Consider the following 17,219-nt stretch of genomic DNA (forward strand, 5'->3'; position numbering starts at 1 on the left):
TCCAATTTTAGAAATCAGGCTGGTCTTTCTTAACACCCTGAAAACCATCCCTTTGAAATGTAGACATCCATTAAGATAGGACCCCTATCTCTCAGTCTCTATGGGAGCGTGGGAAGTTAACTTCTGTAAGAGCCAATTACACAGATGGCCTAATCACATGGGCCAACCTCCCCTTCCCCCAATGTGTCCCCTAGTCCTTCTCTTCACTAACTCAGCCCAGTGTTAAAAACTCTCCTGCGTTTTGTTTCAAAGTTAAGTGCATCTGTCTCCCCTATTCCAATAGTCTTGGCCTTTATTGCAGTAATATGATTTACCATTAAATTCTGTCATGATTTGCATTCCTAACAAGCATCCAGTGAGATTTCTCTTTGCCACATTTTAATAAAGTTATTTTGCACTGTCATTTTATTTATAGAGCTGTGAGTTACTTATACAAATTACATATTTTTAAAGAATAAATTTGACCATATGGTAAACTATGAGGATGATTTTTTTTTCTTTCCTAGAATAGTGGGAATGAAGTCTACTGACACTTCCTCCTCAAAAAATGTTGCATTCATGCACTTCTGCATCAACAGTCTTGTTTCTTTCCTACATGACGGGTCATGCCTACTCAGTCTACTTTGCTGTCTTCTCTTTCTTTACTGAATCCTTCAATATTGCCATTCCCAAAGGCTCTGCCCTATGTTCTTTCATACTCTCACTTTACATTTTCTTCCTGGGTGTCATTAGGCACGTGACAAATATTGACTACAAATGTTCTAGTAAGTCTAAAATCTCTACTGTTAAATTCAATGGGATCTTTTCTTTTCTGCTTTTACCTGAACTGTAAGCAGAAAATAAAACAGGTTATAACCCTTTCCTCCTTAGAACACTTTTTTTTTTTGGTTTCGATGTTATCATATTTTCCTGGTTTGCTCCTTGCAAATTTCATTTTCTAGTGCGTCCGGACCCCCAAACACCAGTATTGGAGCATTCAGGTTTCAGTCTTTAGACTGATTCTTGACTCTGTCCATACTCTCTCCTAAAGGGATCTCATCATACTGCAATGTTTTAAACATACTATGCAAGGCTAATAAATTCAAATGTATATCCCCAGAGAATTATAGGAAAAATACTCTTTGTTTCAAGAACTATTGTCTTCATGCTTTGTTCATTTATTCAAGTAGTTATTATTGGGAACCACACTGCATGTTGTTGAGAATACAAAAATAAACTCACTCACTGTTCACAAGTAACTTGGAATCCAGGAAACATGCTAAACTAGAGATGACACATTTCACAAATATATAAGGTCTATTCAAACTAGGACTAGAGAGGCAACAAAATATAATGGTTCTATGCATCTATTCTGATGCCAACACTTGGGATAAAATCTCTCTCTCTTAGGAAGTAACAACTTCTCTGGGCCCTTTCACCTGGAAAATGATATATTTCCCTCACATTGTTTCAAGTTTTTGAGGATTGGTTTAATGTTTATAATGTTGTTAGAATCATGTCTGGGACATTGTAAATATATACTTGTTTATTTGTATTTTATTTATTTATTTATTTATTTACTTTAGTATTTCAAGTTTTTTTTAAAGAGTTTTTTTTTTTTAAGTTTATTTATTTATTTAGAGAAAGGAGGCAGAGAGAGAGAGAGCTGAGAGGGGAGGAGCAGAGAGAAAGAGAGAATCCCAAGTGGGCTCCATGCTATCAGTGCAGAGTCCAGTGTGGGACTAGATCTCATAAACGGAGAGATCATGACCTGAGCCAAGATCAAGAGTCGGACGCTTAAGCAACTGACCAGCCAGGCACCCCTCAAATCTTCATTTAAATTTTAGTTAGTTAACATATTATGTAATATTCATTTCAGGAGTAGAATTTAGTAATTCATTACTTACATATAACACCCAGTGCTCATCACAAGTACCCTCCTTAATACCCATCTAGCCCAACCCCCCACCCACCTTCTCTCCAGTAACTGTCAGTTGGTTCTCTATAGTTAAGAGTCTCTTATGGTTTGGGGCGCCTGAGTGGCTGAGTCCGTTGAGCGACCGACTTCAGCTCGGGTCATGATCTCATGGTTTGTGAGTTCAAGCCCCACGTCGGGCTCTGTGCTGACAGCTCAGAGCCTGGAGCCTGCTTCAGATTCTGTGTCTCCCTCTCTCTCTGCCCCTCCCCCCTCACGCTCTGTCTCTCTTTCAGAAATAAATAAACATTAAAACAATTTTAAAAAAAAGAGTCTTTTATGGTTTGCTTCTCTTTGTTTCTCCGTCTCTCTTTTCCCTTTCCCCTATCTTTATCTGTTTGGTTTCTCTAAAACAGTTTGATTATGTGGCATGTGAGTTCACTTTTGCAGTACAGTTAAAATTCCAATAGGAATAGACAGGGGCATTCCAGAAAGAAGATTTGATACGAAAAAGAACTCTGAAGTAGAAACTGGAATTTCTATTTTGCATGACAAGCAATTCAGAGTATGAAGAGGAAAGTATCTACATTTTTTTTTTTTTTTTTTTTTTTACAAAGCAAGATAGATAAATTGTGGCTAAGTCAAAGAGAATGTTAAACACCAGGCCAGTAAGTTTTACACTTCTATGTGCCGGTATTGGAAAATCCATTGAAATTTTTAAGCACTGAAGTCAGAAAACTGCTGTAGGGAATTCCAGCTGCTCTGCCCTTTTCTGTGAATTTGTCTTTGCCCTAATGCCTGGGGCCTCCTGTGATGATGGCGCCACTGTCCCTGAGCAGTGAGTAGAAAACAAAACAAGGGGCGCCTGGGTGGCTCAGTCCGACTTCGGCTCAGGTCATGATCTCGCGGTCCGTGGGTTCGAGCCCGGCGCCGGGCTCTGTGCTGACAGCTCAGAGCCTGGAGCCGGTTTCAGATTCTGTGTTCCCCTCTCCCTCTCTGCACCTCCCCCGTTCATGCTCTGTCTCTCTCTGTCTCGAAAATAAACATTAAAAAAAATAAAAAAAATAAAAAAAGAAACCAAAACGAAACCAAACCACAAATACTCTTCTCAAAAGAGGTGAGTATTCCACAATATTACAAGTGTACTGACTTCTGAGTTCTTGCTTCTGAGCCAGAATCTGGGCAAAGAGTAAAGACACGAGTAAACTCTAATGCAATGGTGGGGGGGGGGGGCCAGTTCCTACTAGCAATGTGTATTTCCATCTTCTCACATGATGCAAAAACTGAAAAGGTTGTTCTAAACGTGACTGATGACAGTTGTTACAAACAACAGTTGAGGAGTTAGAATAAAGGTGCTGGTGTCATCATCAGAGTTAAGTAGCATCACCCTAGACGTGTTCATCACCTAAGGCTGGGGTGCTGGTCTCAAGTCTCTTGTGATGTGAACTGTGTTATCTCCCAAATCTTCCCTCCACCTCAGCCCAGCTGAGATCAATGAACACGCAGCTTTACTGGGTAAGTGGAGTTAGCACCCTGGACATTGGTAGACATAAGTGTATAGAAAATGCAGTAAGTGAAGCTTATTTTTTTAAGTTTGGAAATAGCTGTCTAATCAGGGGGACACTCTGAACACATGCGCACTTATGTAAAGTCATAAAATATTTAAACTTTAAAGAACTTATATTACAGTAACTACAAACTGTAATCGTGCTTATAATAATTGTAAAAATAGAAGTTATCCTAAATACGGAAATGTAAGATGTAGAGATTTAGAAAATTATAAGATATATTATTTCCAATATTATTTTAATTTTGAGTTTATGATATGTGTTGATGTGTCCAGTTAGACAGATGTGTTTGAAAAGTCTGAGAAAAGCAGATGTTAAATTTCTAAGTATATAATCTATTTATAATGCCAAGTTCAAAGAAATGTCTAAACTCAGTTTCTATAGGAGTCATGGGTAGCAAGCAGGTCATTTGCATTCTGTTTCTGTGATTCGTTTTAAACTATACTGTCCGTTCACAGGTTCTAAGTTAGTTTGATTCTGGATCTGGGGGCAGGGTCTCTCTGAAAGTTTTATATTAACCTTTTACTTTATCAAAAACCCTGGATCCTAACCAATTCAAAACAAGTAGCTCAAGTTTAAATTCATCTGTATGTTTATTATAATTTTATTATTATCTTAAAATCAGGATATGCTTTAGGCAAGACTCGAGAATTATTTCTGGAATAAAACATATTCTAAAATAAACATAGCCAAATAAATTTCAGAACACATTTTAAGAGCTACTAATGATTTCCTTTATGTTACCGTTGAACAATCCATAACAATTCAGAAAAGCTTAATTCTTAAAATATGCCTATTTCTTACAATATTAAGTATCTGAATATAAAGCATAATGTTGGCTATTATTATTTATTGGTAGAAAATTAAAATTTCAATCTTTGTAAAATCCAAATTGTCTTCAACTAGCTTTGTTGATAAATTTGAATCTACTGAAATAATTGATTTTATAGTGAATATATATACATATAATTGCTTACATACATATATACATGCATATGTACACATACGTACATACATTCAGTATTCTGAAAACTAGTTTATATATTTTTAAAAATGTTTTAGGACATTTAATAAGCTCCCACAGTTGCAAACGATACTTAAGGTTATTGTGTAGTGGAACTGAAAACAAAGAACCATCTGTTTTTAGCTCTACTTTTTGCAAATGAAAAGAGCGAGTTCCACAAGAGAAAATATGTGAAATAAATAGTGAAGTAAAAATAAACGAGCAAAGAACGAACGAACGAACGAAAGAAAGAGGGAGGGAAGGACTTTGAAGTAACGGTGATATGTCTCAAACTAAGTATGCTTTCTATTCTTTACATAGCTAGCAATTAAATTGAAATTAGGTTTTTGGGGGGATTAATATGTCTGACATAATAGTTATAAGCTACAGAAAAATCCCAGCACTTTCTCTTCATGTTTATGTTTGTATATCATGTTTCTTTATGCCATGATGAATGAAAAAATAAAAATTAATTAATATGTGATTATTTATTTTATAGAATTACAAAAAAAAGAACATTTCTTTATCACATTGACAAAATGTAAAAGATTTACTACGAATTCCCAGTGTTAGCAGATTTTTCAAAAATTTGAGGAATCTGGAAGTGGAAAGCTTGAAGGTTACATTTTATTTTTTTAAAAAGAAATTTATACATAACTTATGACATAAGAGCATGTAATTCATACAGTTAAATAAAACTTACTTTTATCATTTCAAAATGGGAGGAATAGTGACAAAAGCTATTATATATAATATATGGCAATGTTTAGACATTAGCAATTTATTGCAAGTCCTTACCTGACCAGGGTCTGCATTTTCACAAACATATGTGTCATAGTATTCAGAGAACTCGGGAGCATGATCATTAATATTAAGAACTTGCACATACACAGGAACTGCAGAAATTTGTTGCACATTGTCTGCAAATTGATTAAACAGAATGAAAATAAAGAATGTTAATGCTCTCTTTAGGGGGGAAAAATGGTTATGAAAATTGCATTAGAGACTGGGTGGTATATTTTTATTTTCCTTGAATAAAAGACATCCAAGCACACGATCTATTTATCAATCATATATTTACCAATAGTAGCCGAGGAAAAAATGTCCTCAACACATTCAACTCAACCAATACTAATCAAGTGCCTTTTACCTGCCAAGGACTCTAGTTAGAGCTGATGAGAAAAAGTAGTGAAAAAGATGGGCAGGTATAGGAACACCTTCCTAACTCTAGCAACTGTTGAACGTATGTATATCAATGCATTTAATTCTGATATATATGTAAATTAAATTAATTAAATTTAATATATTAAATTAAATGTAAATTAAATATATTATATATATATAATCGTCCCCAACTTTACTGATAAAAACATTGAGAATTTAGTTCCACAAATTACAGTTAAATGGCTGGCCTAAGGTTATAGCTGATGTAGAATAGGCAGTTTAAAAAGCCAGCGGTAAGGTCTCTAAATAGCACTGTTTGGTCAAGTATTAAAAAAAAAAAAAGAATAAGGATCTAAATACATTTGAAAATAATTACAATAAAATCTAGGTAAAGTTTTATGTATACATTGAATTGGGAAGATTTTCTGAAGTGAGTCAAGAAATACAGAAACTATGAAGGGATGGAAATATATGGTTAAATACATTTTTTAAATGTGCCCCCCCCCCCAAAAAAAAAGTAAAAACAACAACAACAACAAAACACCATTGATCTGGAAAAATGTTTGCATCATAACGTGAAATTTTAATAGCTCTAATTTTCAAATTCTGACAGTCGATATGAAAAAAAATGGGGGGAAATAATCACAAACCAGAAATTTGTGGATGCGAATATACAAATAATCGATGCCAGTGTTCTTCAACCTCATCACTGCTGATATTTTGGACTGGACAGTTCTGTTTGCAGGGGTGAGGGTGGGAGAGGGCTGTCCTGTGCTCAGCATCATCTCTGACCTCCACTAACTAAATGCCAATAGCATCCATGCCCCGAGTTGTGACAATCAAAGTTGACTTCAGACATTGTCAAAGGTATTAGGAGGCAAAACTGTGCACATTTGAAACACTGCTCTATCGTAATATTAACACACACTCTGGCTCACCAGCAGTGAGGACAATGATGCCTTAGTCCATGGGTTCTATGTTAAATATGGAAAACAGAGACAGTGCTGGAGGAGTACTGAAAAATAACAAGGATGCAAACCTTTTCCAGAATCTAATCTGGCAGTAGATGGTAAGAGTTAAACTACAGGTATCTTTGACCCCATAATTCCTTAGGGAAACCTGTGCTATGGTCCAAGGTACTAATACATACAAAGAAAGAGTAGGGGATCCGATTCATTTATTCTACATTATTTTTGCATCTCAAATAACTGGAAATTATCCAAATGCATATCAAAAGGGAATTGACAAATAAATTACAACCATACTATGAAATTGTGTGTGCTTATTAAAAATGGATGAGTTAATGTAATAAATGTATCAGTGTCCATGAGCTATAAAAATAGATTTTAATCTTGATTCTCAATTTGAGAAAAAGCCACTGTCTCAGTGGCTTTTCTGTAAAATGAGAAAGATACTAGTAACTTACCTTATAGAACCATTATAAAGATTAAATTAATTAAAAGATATAAAGTATTTATAAAATTACTTAGGACATACATAAGCAGTAAATATTAAATATTATTATTTTATTTATCTACTAATCAGGAGTGATAGACACCACATTTTGTGAAATAATAATAAAGCAAATTGCAGCATGATATATTGTATATTTGCATATCATTATCTTAAATGTTTTTTTAATGCTGTGGGAAGATACTTATAATTAAAGAACAAGGGGAGGAAGGTATCTTTGTTGTTTTAATGCCTTTGTAATATCATGTTCATTATTTGAAAAGCATTATATTTGCAGTTGTCATTTGTAAGGACAAATACATTAAAAAAAACAAAAATGAGGCTTAATTCTTCCAGTTGAAAATAATGGGAAAGACTTTCCCTCTTTCCTCTTCTTAAAGTATTTACTTTAAGAAACTTGTAATTTGTGTTCTCTGTTTTTGTTTGTTTGTTGTGTCGTTTGTGTTCTTTGAAATGTACATAACCCTTTAAAAGCTATTAAATAAATGTCTTGCCAACTTTACAACTCAGGCCTATCTTCGTAAGCAGTGGGAGCCAACTCTTTAAAATATAATTATAGAGGAAAATAGCACTCCCAGTTTCTGTTGGAGGGTAGGAGCCTAACCAATTTCAGCAAAGGCTTTGACCCAAGTCCAAAACTCCCTCTTGTCCTCAAAGTATGAGAACTTTAGTTTTCTTTTGGATAAAACCGGGCAGCAAACACAGATGGTCATGCCAGCTACCCGGTGAACATAGAGGGAACAATGTGTGATACGTCGTGTGAAGTCTTCCTACTTGAAGGCTAGTACTTGGTTATCTTGAGAGCATGATGTCTGATTCTATAATAGGGCGAAATTTCTTCCGGTCTTGGAAATCTCAGCAGATTTCTCTAATGCACGTGAAATTCCTGGTTTAATGCTTTTCAACGATAAAACTGGTTTCTCTCTATTCCATTATGATGGATTGCTTTCTGGATTGGGATGAGAGTCTGTAATTATTTCTTCCAATAAATGACAGTTGCAATTATGATAAAAAGTGTAACTTATAATTAATTAAAATTATAATTTGCCAGGTTTATGACATACCAAAAAATCCAGCCTCTACCATTTATCACCTTAGGATGGTGACGGCTTACCCTAAGAATTATCACCGAGATTCTTCTCTGTTGTTGTTATGCTCAGGATAAAAATAAATAAATAAAACATTATGATATAGTTATTTCTAGATATTTCAAGATAGAACTATTCAAAGATTAAGGCTTAGGGTGCTTGGGTGGCTCAGCTGGTTGAGCTTCCAACCCCTGATTTCAGCTCAGGTCAATGTCTCATGGTTGATGGAATCTAGCCCTTCCTTGGGCTCAGAACTGACGGTGCAGAGCCTGCTTAGGATTCTCTCTCTCTCTCTCTCTCTGCCCTTCCCCGGCTTGGGCTCGCTCTCTCTCTCTCACTCTCTCTCTCTCTCAAAATAAATAAACTTAAAAAAATAGAGCTTACATTTTTGTATGGTTTAACCATGTAATATATATAGCCACAGAACAAATTTTTGTTTAAGTAAAACAGAAAAACTACTTCTGTTACATTTTTTTTTTAAAGTAGTAAGAAATTCATTTAAGGTTTTTATCTTTTTTTCCTGGAAATTCTGTTTAAACTTAGGTTTAAAATTGGTATAACTACAAAATTGGTATAATTGGTAATTGGTATAACTACTATTATATGTATATATATGAACTTATGAATATATATATATTCATGAACTTATGAATATATATATATATATATATGTTCATTTAAGAGTAGTTAGGACTTTTATTCACTTAGCTGGCATACTAATAAATAGCTTGGTGCTTAATTTGGGAATGTTTCCAGGAAAGAGACTAAGCACAATGACCTTCATTTGCTGGGAAAACAAATGTTAAAATGGAACATCTCTTTCCTATAATCAGCATAACTGTTACATTGTAAGCTTTATGGTGTATATCTTGCACAGCAAATGTTCTCGGTAACGATTTTGTGACTTCCCGGTTTTCCAACATTCAGGTGTTCTGTTCATATTACTGTGGAGACTTATATGGTCAAACAGTTGTTTTTAGATGGATAAGAATTTGGCACCTATGAACATTTTCTCCAAAATTGTGTAACATGTGTTTGTGTGGAGTAAGAAAAAAATACCAGAGAGAGAGAAAAAGTATGTGATAATTGGTTACTTGGGGTTATAAAGTTCCTTCTAGATAATTAAAAAAAATGAAAAAAAAATTCAAACACGTCTTGAAGGATGAATTAAATATACACTAACTTTGGGGTTCTGCAAAGGTTTATCTAATTATATTTTATTTTGACATTTTATTCCCAATCGTGTAACTTTTTAGCTTTATAATAAAAATAACAGTGGGAATATCAAGTCTCTTTTATCTAAAATATATACAAATACATATATATATATATATATGTATATGTATATATTTTAGTCTAAGAAACTGATTTAAAATGCCAAGAGCAGATCAGCATGAACTGTATAATTCCTGTTCTTGATAACATTTCTAATCACTTATTTCTGAAACAGTGATTAACTTCTAAGTATTAAATTCTGTGTAAAATAAATATATTCAGTTTATATTCAGTTTGCCTTTCACAGGCATTTACAACTTTGTTTTCCTTGACTGCACTTTAATCTTCTTTTATTTATAATTATTTGTTTTAATACAATATTCTATGATCCACAAAATTTTAAGTGGAAAAATTTACTAAATAAATTGGTACTTTTTGCATCAAGTGATCAGCTTTCAATGTTGATCTAATCATATTTTATGAATTTCTGTATCTAAAATTACATATCTAATAAATCTCTTGTTTTATTCTATTTTTACCTGAATTTATTTGAAACCCTATTTACTTGCTTTTCCTCAACAGAATTAAAATGTTTTCAAGCCCACACTAACTTACTGTTTTTAAATGTCACATGTATTTTATGTTGCCATCTTCAAACTTAAAACAATTATTATGATATGAATAGGTTCTGACTTTAATGTTCCAAGAGCAAATTTATTTTAAAAAATATGTTTTAACATACTTTTGCCCAATAAGACAATGTTCTTTAAAATGTATTCAAAAAATTATTCATCCTCCAAACTCCCTTTTAATGACTGTACCGCACATTTCAATGACCAGCCCATCAATTACCAACCACACATGCTTTCATCAACAAATGAAACAACAAATGGCCGAAACAACAGTACAGAATGAGATGAGCAAACCTCAGAGAACGGTCAGAATCAGTATCAAAGGAGAATTTGGCTAACATACTGATGGAGATGATCAGTGGGTGGCCCTGAGGAAGTCGTACAACACAAACAGACTTAAACCCCATGTTTGAGTAATTGAAATTATTTTTTTTATGTTTCTTTTTGAGAGCGAGAGTGAGAGAGAGCATGAACCGGGGAGGAGCAGCGAGAGAGAAGGAGACACAGCATCGAAGCAGGCTCCAGGCTCTGAGCTGTCAGCGCAGAGCTCGATGCGAGGCTCAAACCCACGAACCACGAGATCGTGACCTGAGCCGAAGTCAGACCCTTAACTCAGTGAGCCACCCAGGTGTCCCTAAACTTTATTTTTTAAGAGTAAAAATGAAAAAAAATCAAATTTGATCGAGATTACTGTGCATATATTTACATCAGAAAATACTGAGAGCAAGTACCATTTTTCATGTTCTCAGTAAGAGACAGTGTGGCCTAGTGTGGCATGAGATTTAGACATAGGCTTGGGAATAAGATCTAATGGTAATCGGTCCCTGGATTCATCATTTAGCAGTTGGGCAAATAAACTGCAGTTTCAGATTTGTCTTCTGTGAAACAGGAATAAAGTGGCCTCAATTTTTTATTAAGAGCCGTAAAAGTGCTACTAAATGTGCTTTCACACAAGGTGTATATGCATATGTCATTATAAAAGTAATGTATTTAATAAAATATAATTCCTGAGTAGTCAACAATACTCACAACCATTTTGCAAAATATAGGTTTTATAAACAAATATCTAAAGATACAACACGACAAAGCTATCATTTTTTTTCCTTGTGAATCACAAATGGTACCCAGTTTTTATAGCCATTGTCACTGCCTCTTTATTTTCCCTACTATAACACACACACACTATTATAATATCTACGGCCCTTAGTGTAAACCTGTGTGATAAGTAATACTGTAAACCATCAATTGAAATAGTTTTATTGCCAGAATATTAAATGCGTACACACCTACACACATACATGAAAGTACATTACATAGAACATTTGGAGCCACTGTTTTCCTTAATAAGGTGAAGCCTGTTGATAAGCTGGTAAGGAGGAACAGTTTATAAGACTACTTCCGTTGTGCTGGTCACTGAATCTTGGGATATCACCTCTGAACACAGTATGTATGCCGTGACATAATTAAATTGATTAGATAATATACTCTGTAGTATATATGTAAATATACATATATTTGTTGAATTAATAATTTTTATGGACAGCAGTGATCTTGCAACCCAGAGATTTGTGTACTGTTTTTGCTTCATTTTGTAATGCTACCATTTACTTCCATGTTTTTAAAAAAAGGGCGGGGGGGGGGGGGTTGGGCAACAAAAAAGTTACATCGAACAATATCTCCTTAGAGATCTTCATGGCATCCTTTTGATAAAAAGTAACCATGTAATTAATGGGTTTGGTTTAATTGGATTATTTTGCAAACTTTTTATATCCATCACTCATTCATCCTTTTTTGTATTCTTTCATAAAATATTAGAATATTTTGTGTTTCAGAATACACATAATACATTTTATTTTAAAGATTCTGCTTTCTCATAACTCACATGGCAGCACTTCTAATTTAACAAAAAGTAAATGATATATCTTTACAAAAATTATCCCTTATATATAAAATAAGCCTACAGGTTCTACCAATTTGTTAAAACATGCTCTTATAATAGCTAAAAAAAAAAAACTATTTTATAGAGAAACACATTTTTTCCAAGCTATCCACTCTTCCCTTGAACTGATTTGAATTCTTTTCCTCAATAGTTTGGTAAATAGTGATATTATAAATAATTTGTTCTCAGAAAGCCCAATGAATAAAAGCTTCTTGGTTTAGAATAAGCATCTTTGTGTTTTCTGACACCAAGAGCCTTGGCATTTCTTCTGTTGCAGCAGACTTGTATTCCCTGTAACATTTGCTTCTCATCCTTTGTTGTTAAGTTAAATGGAAAATTCAAAACCCAGACTCCGTTCTCCTGCTGTGTTGCCATAGAGCTATTCAATGCAAGACAAAAAAATATGCAACAGACGCTTTCCACTCTCTACTCCACCATATCACCTGCCAAGTGCTCAATAAAGTGAGGAATCAGATATACGTTTAAAGGTTTCAAAAAGAACAAGCCACAGAGGCAAACAAGATTATTAAAAATTATGCAAAACAGGTTAAAAGATGCATTCTAGAACATTTCATATTCACAAATTTAATTCTTTACTGAACTATAGGAAACCTATCAATTGGATTAAAGTAATGATTTTGATAGTCTTTTATATTGTGTTATATCTATTCCTTTGAGCTTGAATTAAAATGGTTGACTTAATAATAACAAATTAATTGATCATCGCGAAGACACTATCCAAGCAGTAAATTAGGATGATTTTATCTAATTTTTACAACCTGAAAATGGAATCATCTACCTATACCTGAAAACAACAACGACGATGACGACGACGACGCCATACCACAAACAATACTGGTCACCGCCAATTCCTGAAGATGTGATTATCAACACGACTTTCACTATGTGTTTAATTTGGAAACATGTTACTGTTTGCAATGTACTAATGGATATTTGTTGTTGGAATCCTTCATATTCTTTCTCATAATTTCATTGATATATGATTATTTTTAAATGCCTAAGTTCTAAAAGGCTGTGTTGGAGTGTTATCCTGTCCCTAATGTCCAAGAGTATAGCGAACATTTTCTTCCAGAAATAGAACAAGGCACGGGCATCCTGTATGTGACTTCTAGAATAGTCCCCTTGTGAACTAACAGAGTCAGTTTAAACTGATTATGGTTAAATGGAATGATATTACTAGTCAGTTTTAAATAACATTAAATTTAAAATTTTAATTCCCACTCATTAGGTTTACTATTCCTTGGATAGTAGTAAAATAATGTAGAACATTAATTAAACATTTCTCTAAATTAAAAAAATTTGCTCTAAGGGAAAGATTCCTACGCAATAAAATTCCAACTTCTTTCCACCCATAAGAATTTTTTTAAGGGTGGATATTTTTTTTTCTGTGTGGAATGTACATAAGACTTTCTATTTTCATTAAACTCATAACTTATAAGAGGACCCACAGAAAATATATATTAACTATATCCCATTTAAAAAATTGTAAAAATTATATTCAATTTGTCATAATAAAAAGTCTTAAAGTATTTAGTGGCAAATATATGTATATTTTTTCATATTTTTAATTTAAATTCTAGTTAGTTAACATATAGTGTAATACTGGTTTCAGGAATAAATTCTAGTGATTCATCACTTACGTGTAACACCCAGTGCTCATCCCAACCAGTGTCCTCCTTAATGACTGCTGCCCATTATCCCATTCCCCCCACCATCCTCCATCAACCCCCATTCCTCCATCAACCCTCAGTTTATTCTCTTTTCTTAAGAGTCTCTTGTGGCTTATGATTTGCCTCCTTTCCTTCTTTTTCTTTGCCTTATGTTCATCTGTTTTGTGTCTTAAGCTCCCCATATGAGTGAAATCGCATGGTATTTGCCTTTCTCTGACTGCTAGAGGGTATTATGCTAAGCTAAATCAATCAGTTAGTGGTAACTATACACATAAGCTGTAAAAGGAATAGACAGACGTTGGTAATCTAAAATAATAAAATAAAATACACATACATGAATTTTGACATATTATGTATCATTTAAGTCCAATTCCAACAACGTTTTAAACTAGCTGTTCCCCCTACATTTGGAGATTACCGAATGGTTTACAATATTCGGTGAACCACTGTGTGGTTCCTAAATGAGTACTTACATTTTTCTGTGGCTGTGATACTTAGGTTGTACCAAGCATTAATCTCTCGATCGAGAGCATTGGTTGTGATTATTGTGCCATTGTCATCAATACTGAACATTTTGCTTCTCGTAATAGAATACCTGCAACAACAACAACAAAAAAGTATTCCTTAATGTTATTATTTTGCCTAGGGAACTGTGATATTTAAGCTATTTTAAGGCAATAAGACAAATTAAATGCATGCTCCATATAGCTAAATGACATAATGCCAAACGGTGTTTAGAAAGGTACATGAATATGGTTAAGATTTAACTCAGAGAGGAAAAAAGAAAGAAAAAAAAAAAAACTAAAATAGTCTGAGGTTCGAGCTTATGTACGCTAAATCTAAACACATGTAATTCATTCTTATTCCCAAAAGACAACTTTAATATGTGAATGACTTATTTAAACATAAATGGTAAAAGGGGGCACCTGGGTGGTTCGGTTGGTTTAAGCATTGGACTCGCGATTTCTGCTCAGGTCATGATCTCACAGTTCATGGGTTCGAGACCAGCACCAAGCTCGGTGTCAGGATTTACGCTGACAGTGCATAGCCTGCTCAGGATTCTCTCTTTCTCTCTCTTTCTTTCTCTCTCTTTCTCTGTCCCTCCCCTGTTCTTTCTCCCTATCAATATAAATAAATAAACGTAAAAGTAAGTAAATAAATGGGAAAATGTCATTTGCAAAATTAACAAATCCAAATAAACGGGTAAAGATGAATGCTTGCCAACCTTTGTTTTTTCCCTCGAAGCCACGTAAAGCATATCCTCACCCTAGGCTGCTCTGAGTCTCTTTCCTACACCATACAGTGGCTTGCTAAATGTGTGTGTCATATTTTAATTACTTGATTGCTGACATATGAGAAATGTTTGGTTTTGTTTGTTTAAAGGAAACACTCTGATACTTTTTAAAAAATCATATATATGTGTATATATACATATACATGTATACACATATATATGCATATATTTATACACACATATAAAGTAATGATAATAGATGGAATATGCTATTGTTAGAGCATGCATGGAAAGAAGCCAGATGATAAAATTCCCTCATGCAAAGCCTGGAAAATGATCTCAAACTCCACAATGAAAGAAGCCTTTGAAGTACTCAGCATGTCTTATCTGCTTGCAAATGATTAATAATAAAAATTAAAGAAGAGTAATAACTTGGGTTCAGTGATGACTTCTCATTGCATGTATATTTCTGAAGACTTTGATGAGACATCAGTAAGTTTTTCCATAATTATGTGGCAAGAGATGAGAATATTTTAATCTCGAATTGACAGGTCTCTAAAAATATCACACTGATTTGTAGACTAGTGTTCAGGGGAGAATTAAAATAGAAATTACAGAGAATTAAGCTTTAGAGGAATTTGGTTTTAACTCTATTCATTTTTAAACCTTCAATAAGCAATTTACTTACATATCCCCAAATGGTCACGTTTCCTCCTTAAGAGATTTGCTGACAAAAAGCAACCGTATGGGGCGCCTGGGTGGCTCAGTCGGTTGAGTGTCCGACTTCAGCTCAGGTCATGATCTCACAGCTTGTGGGTTTAAGCCCCGCGTCGGGCTCTGTGCTGGCAGCTTGGAGCCTGCTTTGGATTCTGTGTCTCCCTCTCTCTCTGCCCCTAACCCACTTTCATTCTATCTCTGTCTCTCTCAAAAATAAATAAACATTAAAAAAAAAGCAACCGTAGTTTAACAGTTAATATTTTGTATTAATCATCTAGAATATCCTGTTTCTATAATAATGCATTCCAAATAAAACCGATTAAATGTTTGAAATAAAATTTTCAAATAAAAGTTTTTAAAAACGATGACCTTGAGTCATCAGGAACATTTTAAATAATAGCCAATACATACCATTCAGGAAAGGAAAGATGTGTGCAAGGGATTTTAGAAAGAGCTGGGGCTAAAAAAGCTTAAAATGTGAAGATTTGATGTGTAAAAGATCAATCTTTGGTTCATTTCAGAATTCCTTTTTATGGAACTCTTTATTCCTACAAAAGTGCTGAATGAATAAAATGTCACTGCATGAGTTTGCCATTGCTAACAGCTCTTGCCTAAATGGAATAAACAAATGGCCCGTTCCATGCATACTTCTGCAGATGCTTGTGTCTCTCGTCCTTAATCCTCAGGATCCTCTACAGAAGTACTACCCCCACGTCAGACAAAGCAACTGAGACACATAATAGCCAACCCCATACACAAAAGTCAGAGTTTTCCAACCAGGCTACAGCTCCCCTGGGTGTCTCAAGGATTAAGTGCTCCCATTCGTGCGCAGCTGAAACGTGAAAGACGGTCCCCTTCCACAGAACACCCCTGACACTTGGATACCCCCAAAGCTCTTCCTGTTTCTCCCTGTTTTTCACATACATAACTTCTCAGATTGTTCTTCCTCTTTACTTGAATTTCAGTAGCTTCCTTGGAGGGATTTCAAGGAATGGGTCTGAATTCAGGGGCTTGGAGTCGTTCAGAGTATTTCCCTATAGTATCCTTCAATGTCTATGGGAACAATAGTTATGTTCCCTCTTTCATTTCTGATCATGGTAACTTTTGTCCATTCTTTCTTTTTTCCCACTTGGTTGTCTTGCTAAAGACTGATCAATTGTACTGGTGCTTTGAAAGAATCAGTTTCTAGGGGAGCCTGGGTGGCTCAGTCGGTAAAGCCTCTCACTTGAGCTCAGGTCACGATCTCTGGGTCCATGAATTCAAGCCCTGCATTGGGTTCTGTGCCGACAGTGCAGAGCCTGGAACCTGCTTCATATTCTATGTCTCCCTCTCTCTCTGCCCCTTCCCCACTCAGGCTCTGTCTCTCTTTGCCCCTCAAAAACGAATAAATGTTAATTAAAAAAAACAAATATTTGAAAGAATCAGTTTTTGGTTTCCTTGCATTTCTCTATTGTTTTTAAAGTCATTGCTTCTGCTGTGTTTTATTTCCTTCCTCACCACCACCGCTCCCCTCCGACCCCCGCTTGCTTTGGGTTGAACCTGCTTTTGTTTTTCTATCAGAAAAGAATATACTGTCATTGTGGTATTGATAAAATATTTCA

The 17,219-nt window shown here is 34.6% G+C and overlaps 1 protein-coding gene across 1 annotated transcript in view; it reads right to left on the reverse strand.

Annotated features, from left to right (window-relative positions):
• Window positions 1-17,219, reverse strand: part of CDH19 (cadherin 19) — a 99,637-nt gene that overhangs the window by 24,412 nt on the left and 58,006 nt on the right. The window contains exons 8-9 of the mRNA XM_007096080.3: window positions 14,141-14,262; window positions 5,264-5,385 (exon numbers count right to left, since the gene is read on the reverse strand). Of these exons, the coding sequence (XP_007096142.1) occupies window positions 5,264-5,385; window positions 14,141-14,262 (244 nt within the window). The remainder of the gene's footprint in view (window positions 1-5,263; window positions 5,386-14,140; window positions 14,263-17,219) is intronic.

The sequence above is a fragment of the Panthera tigris genome, chromosome D3 (genome assembly GCF_018350195.1).
Source record: "Panthera tigris isolate Pti1 chromosome D3, P.tigris_Pti1_mat1.1, whole genome shotgun sequence".
Lineage (NCBI taxonomy): Eukaryota > Metazoa > Chordata > Mammalia > Carnivora > Felidae > Panthera > Panthera tigris.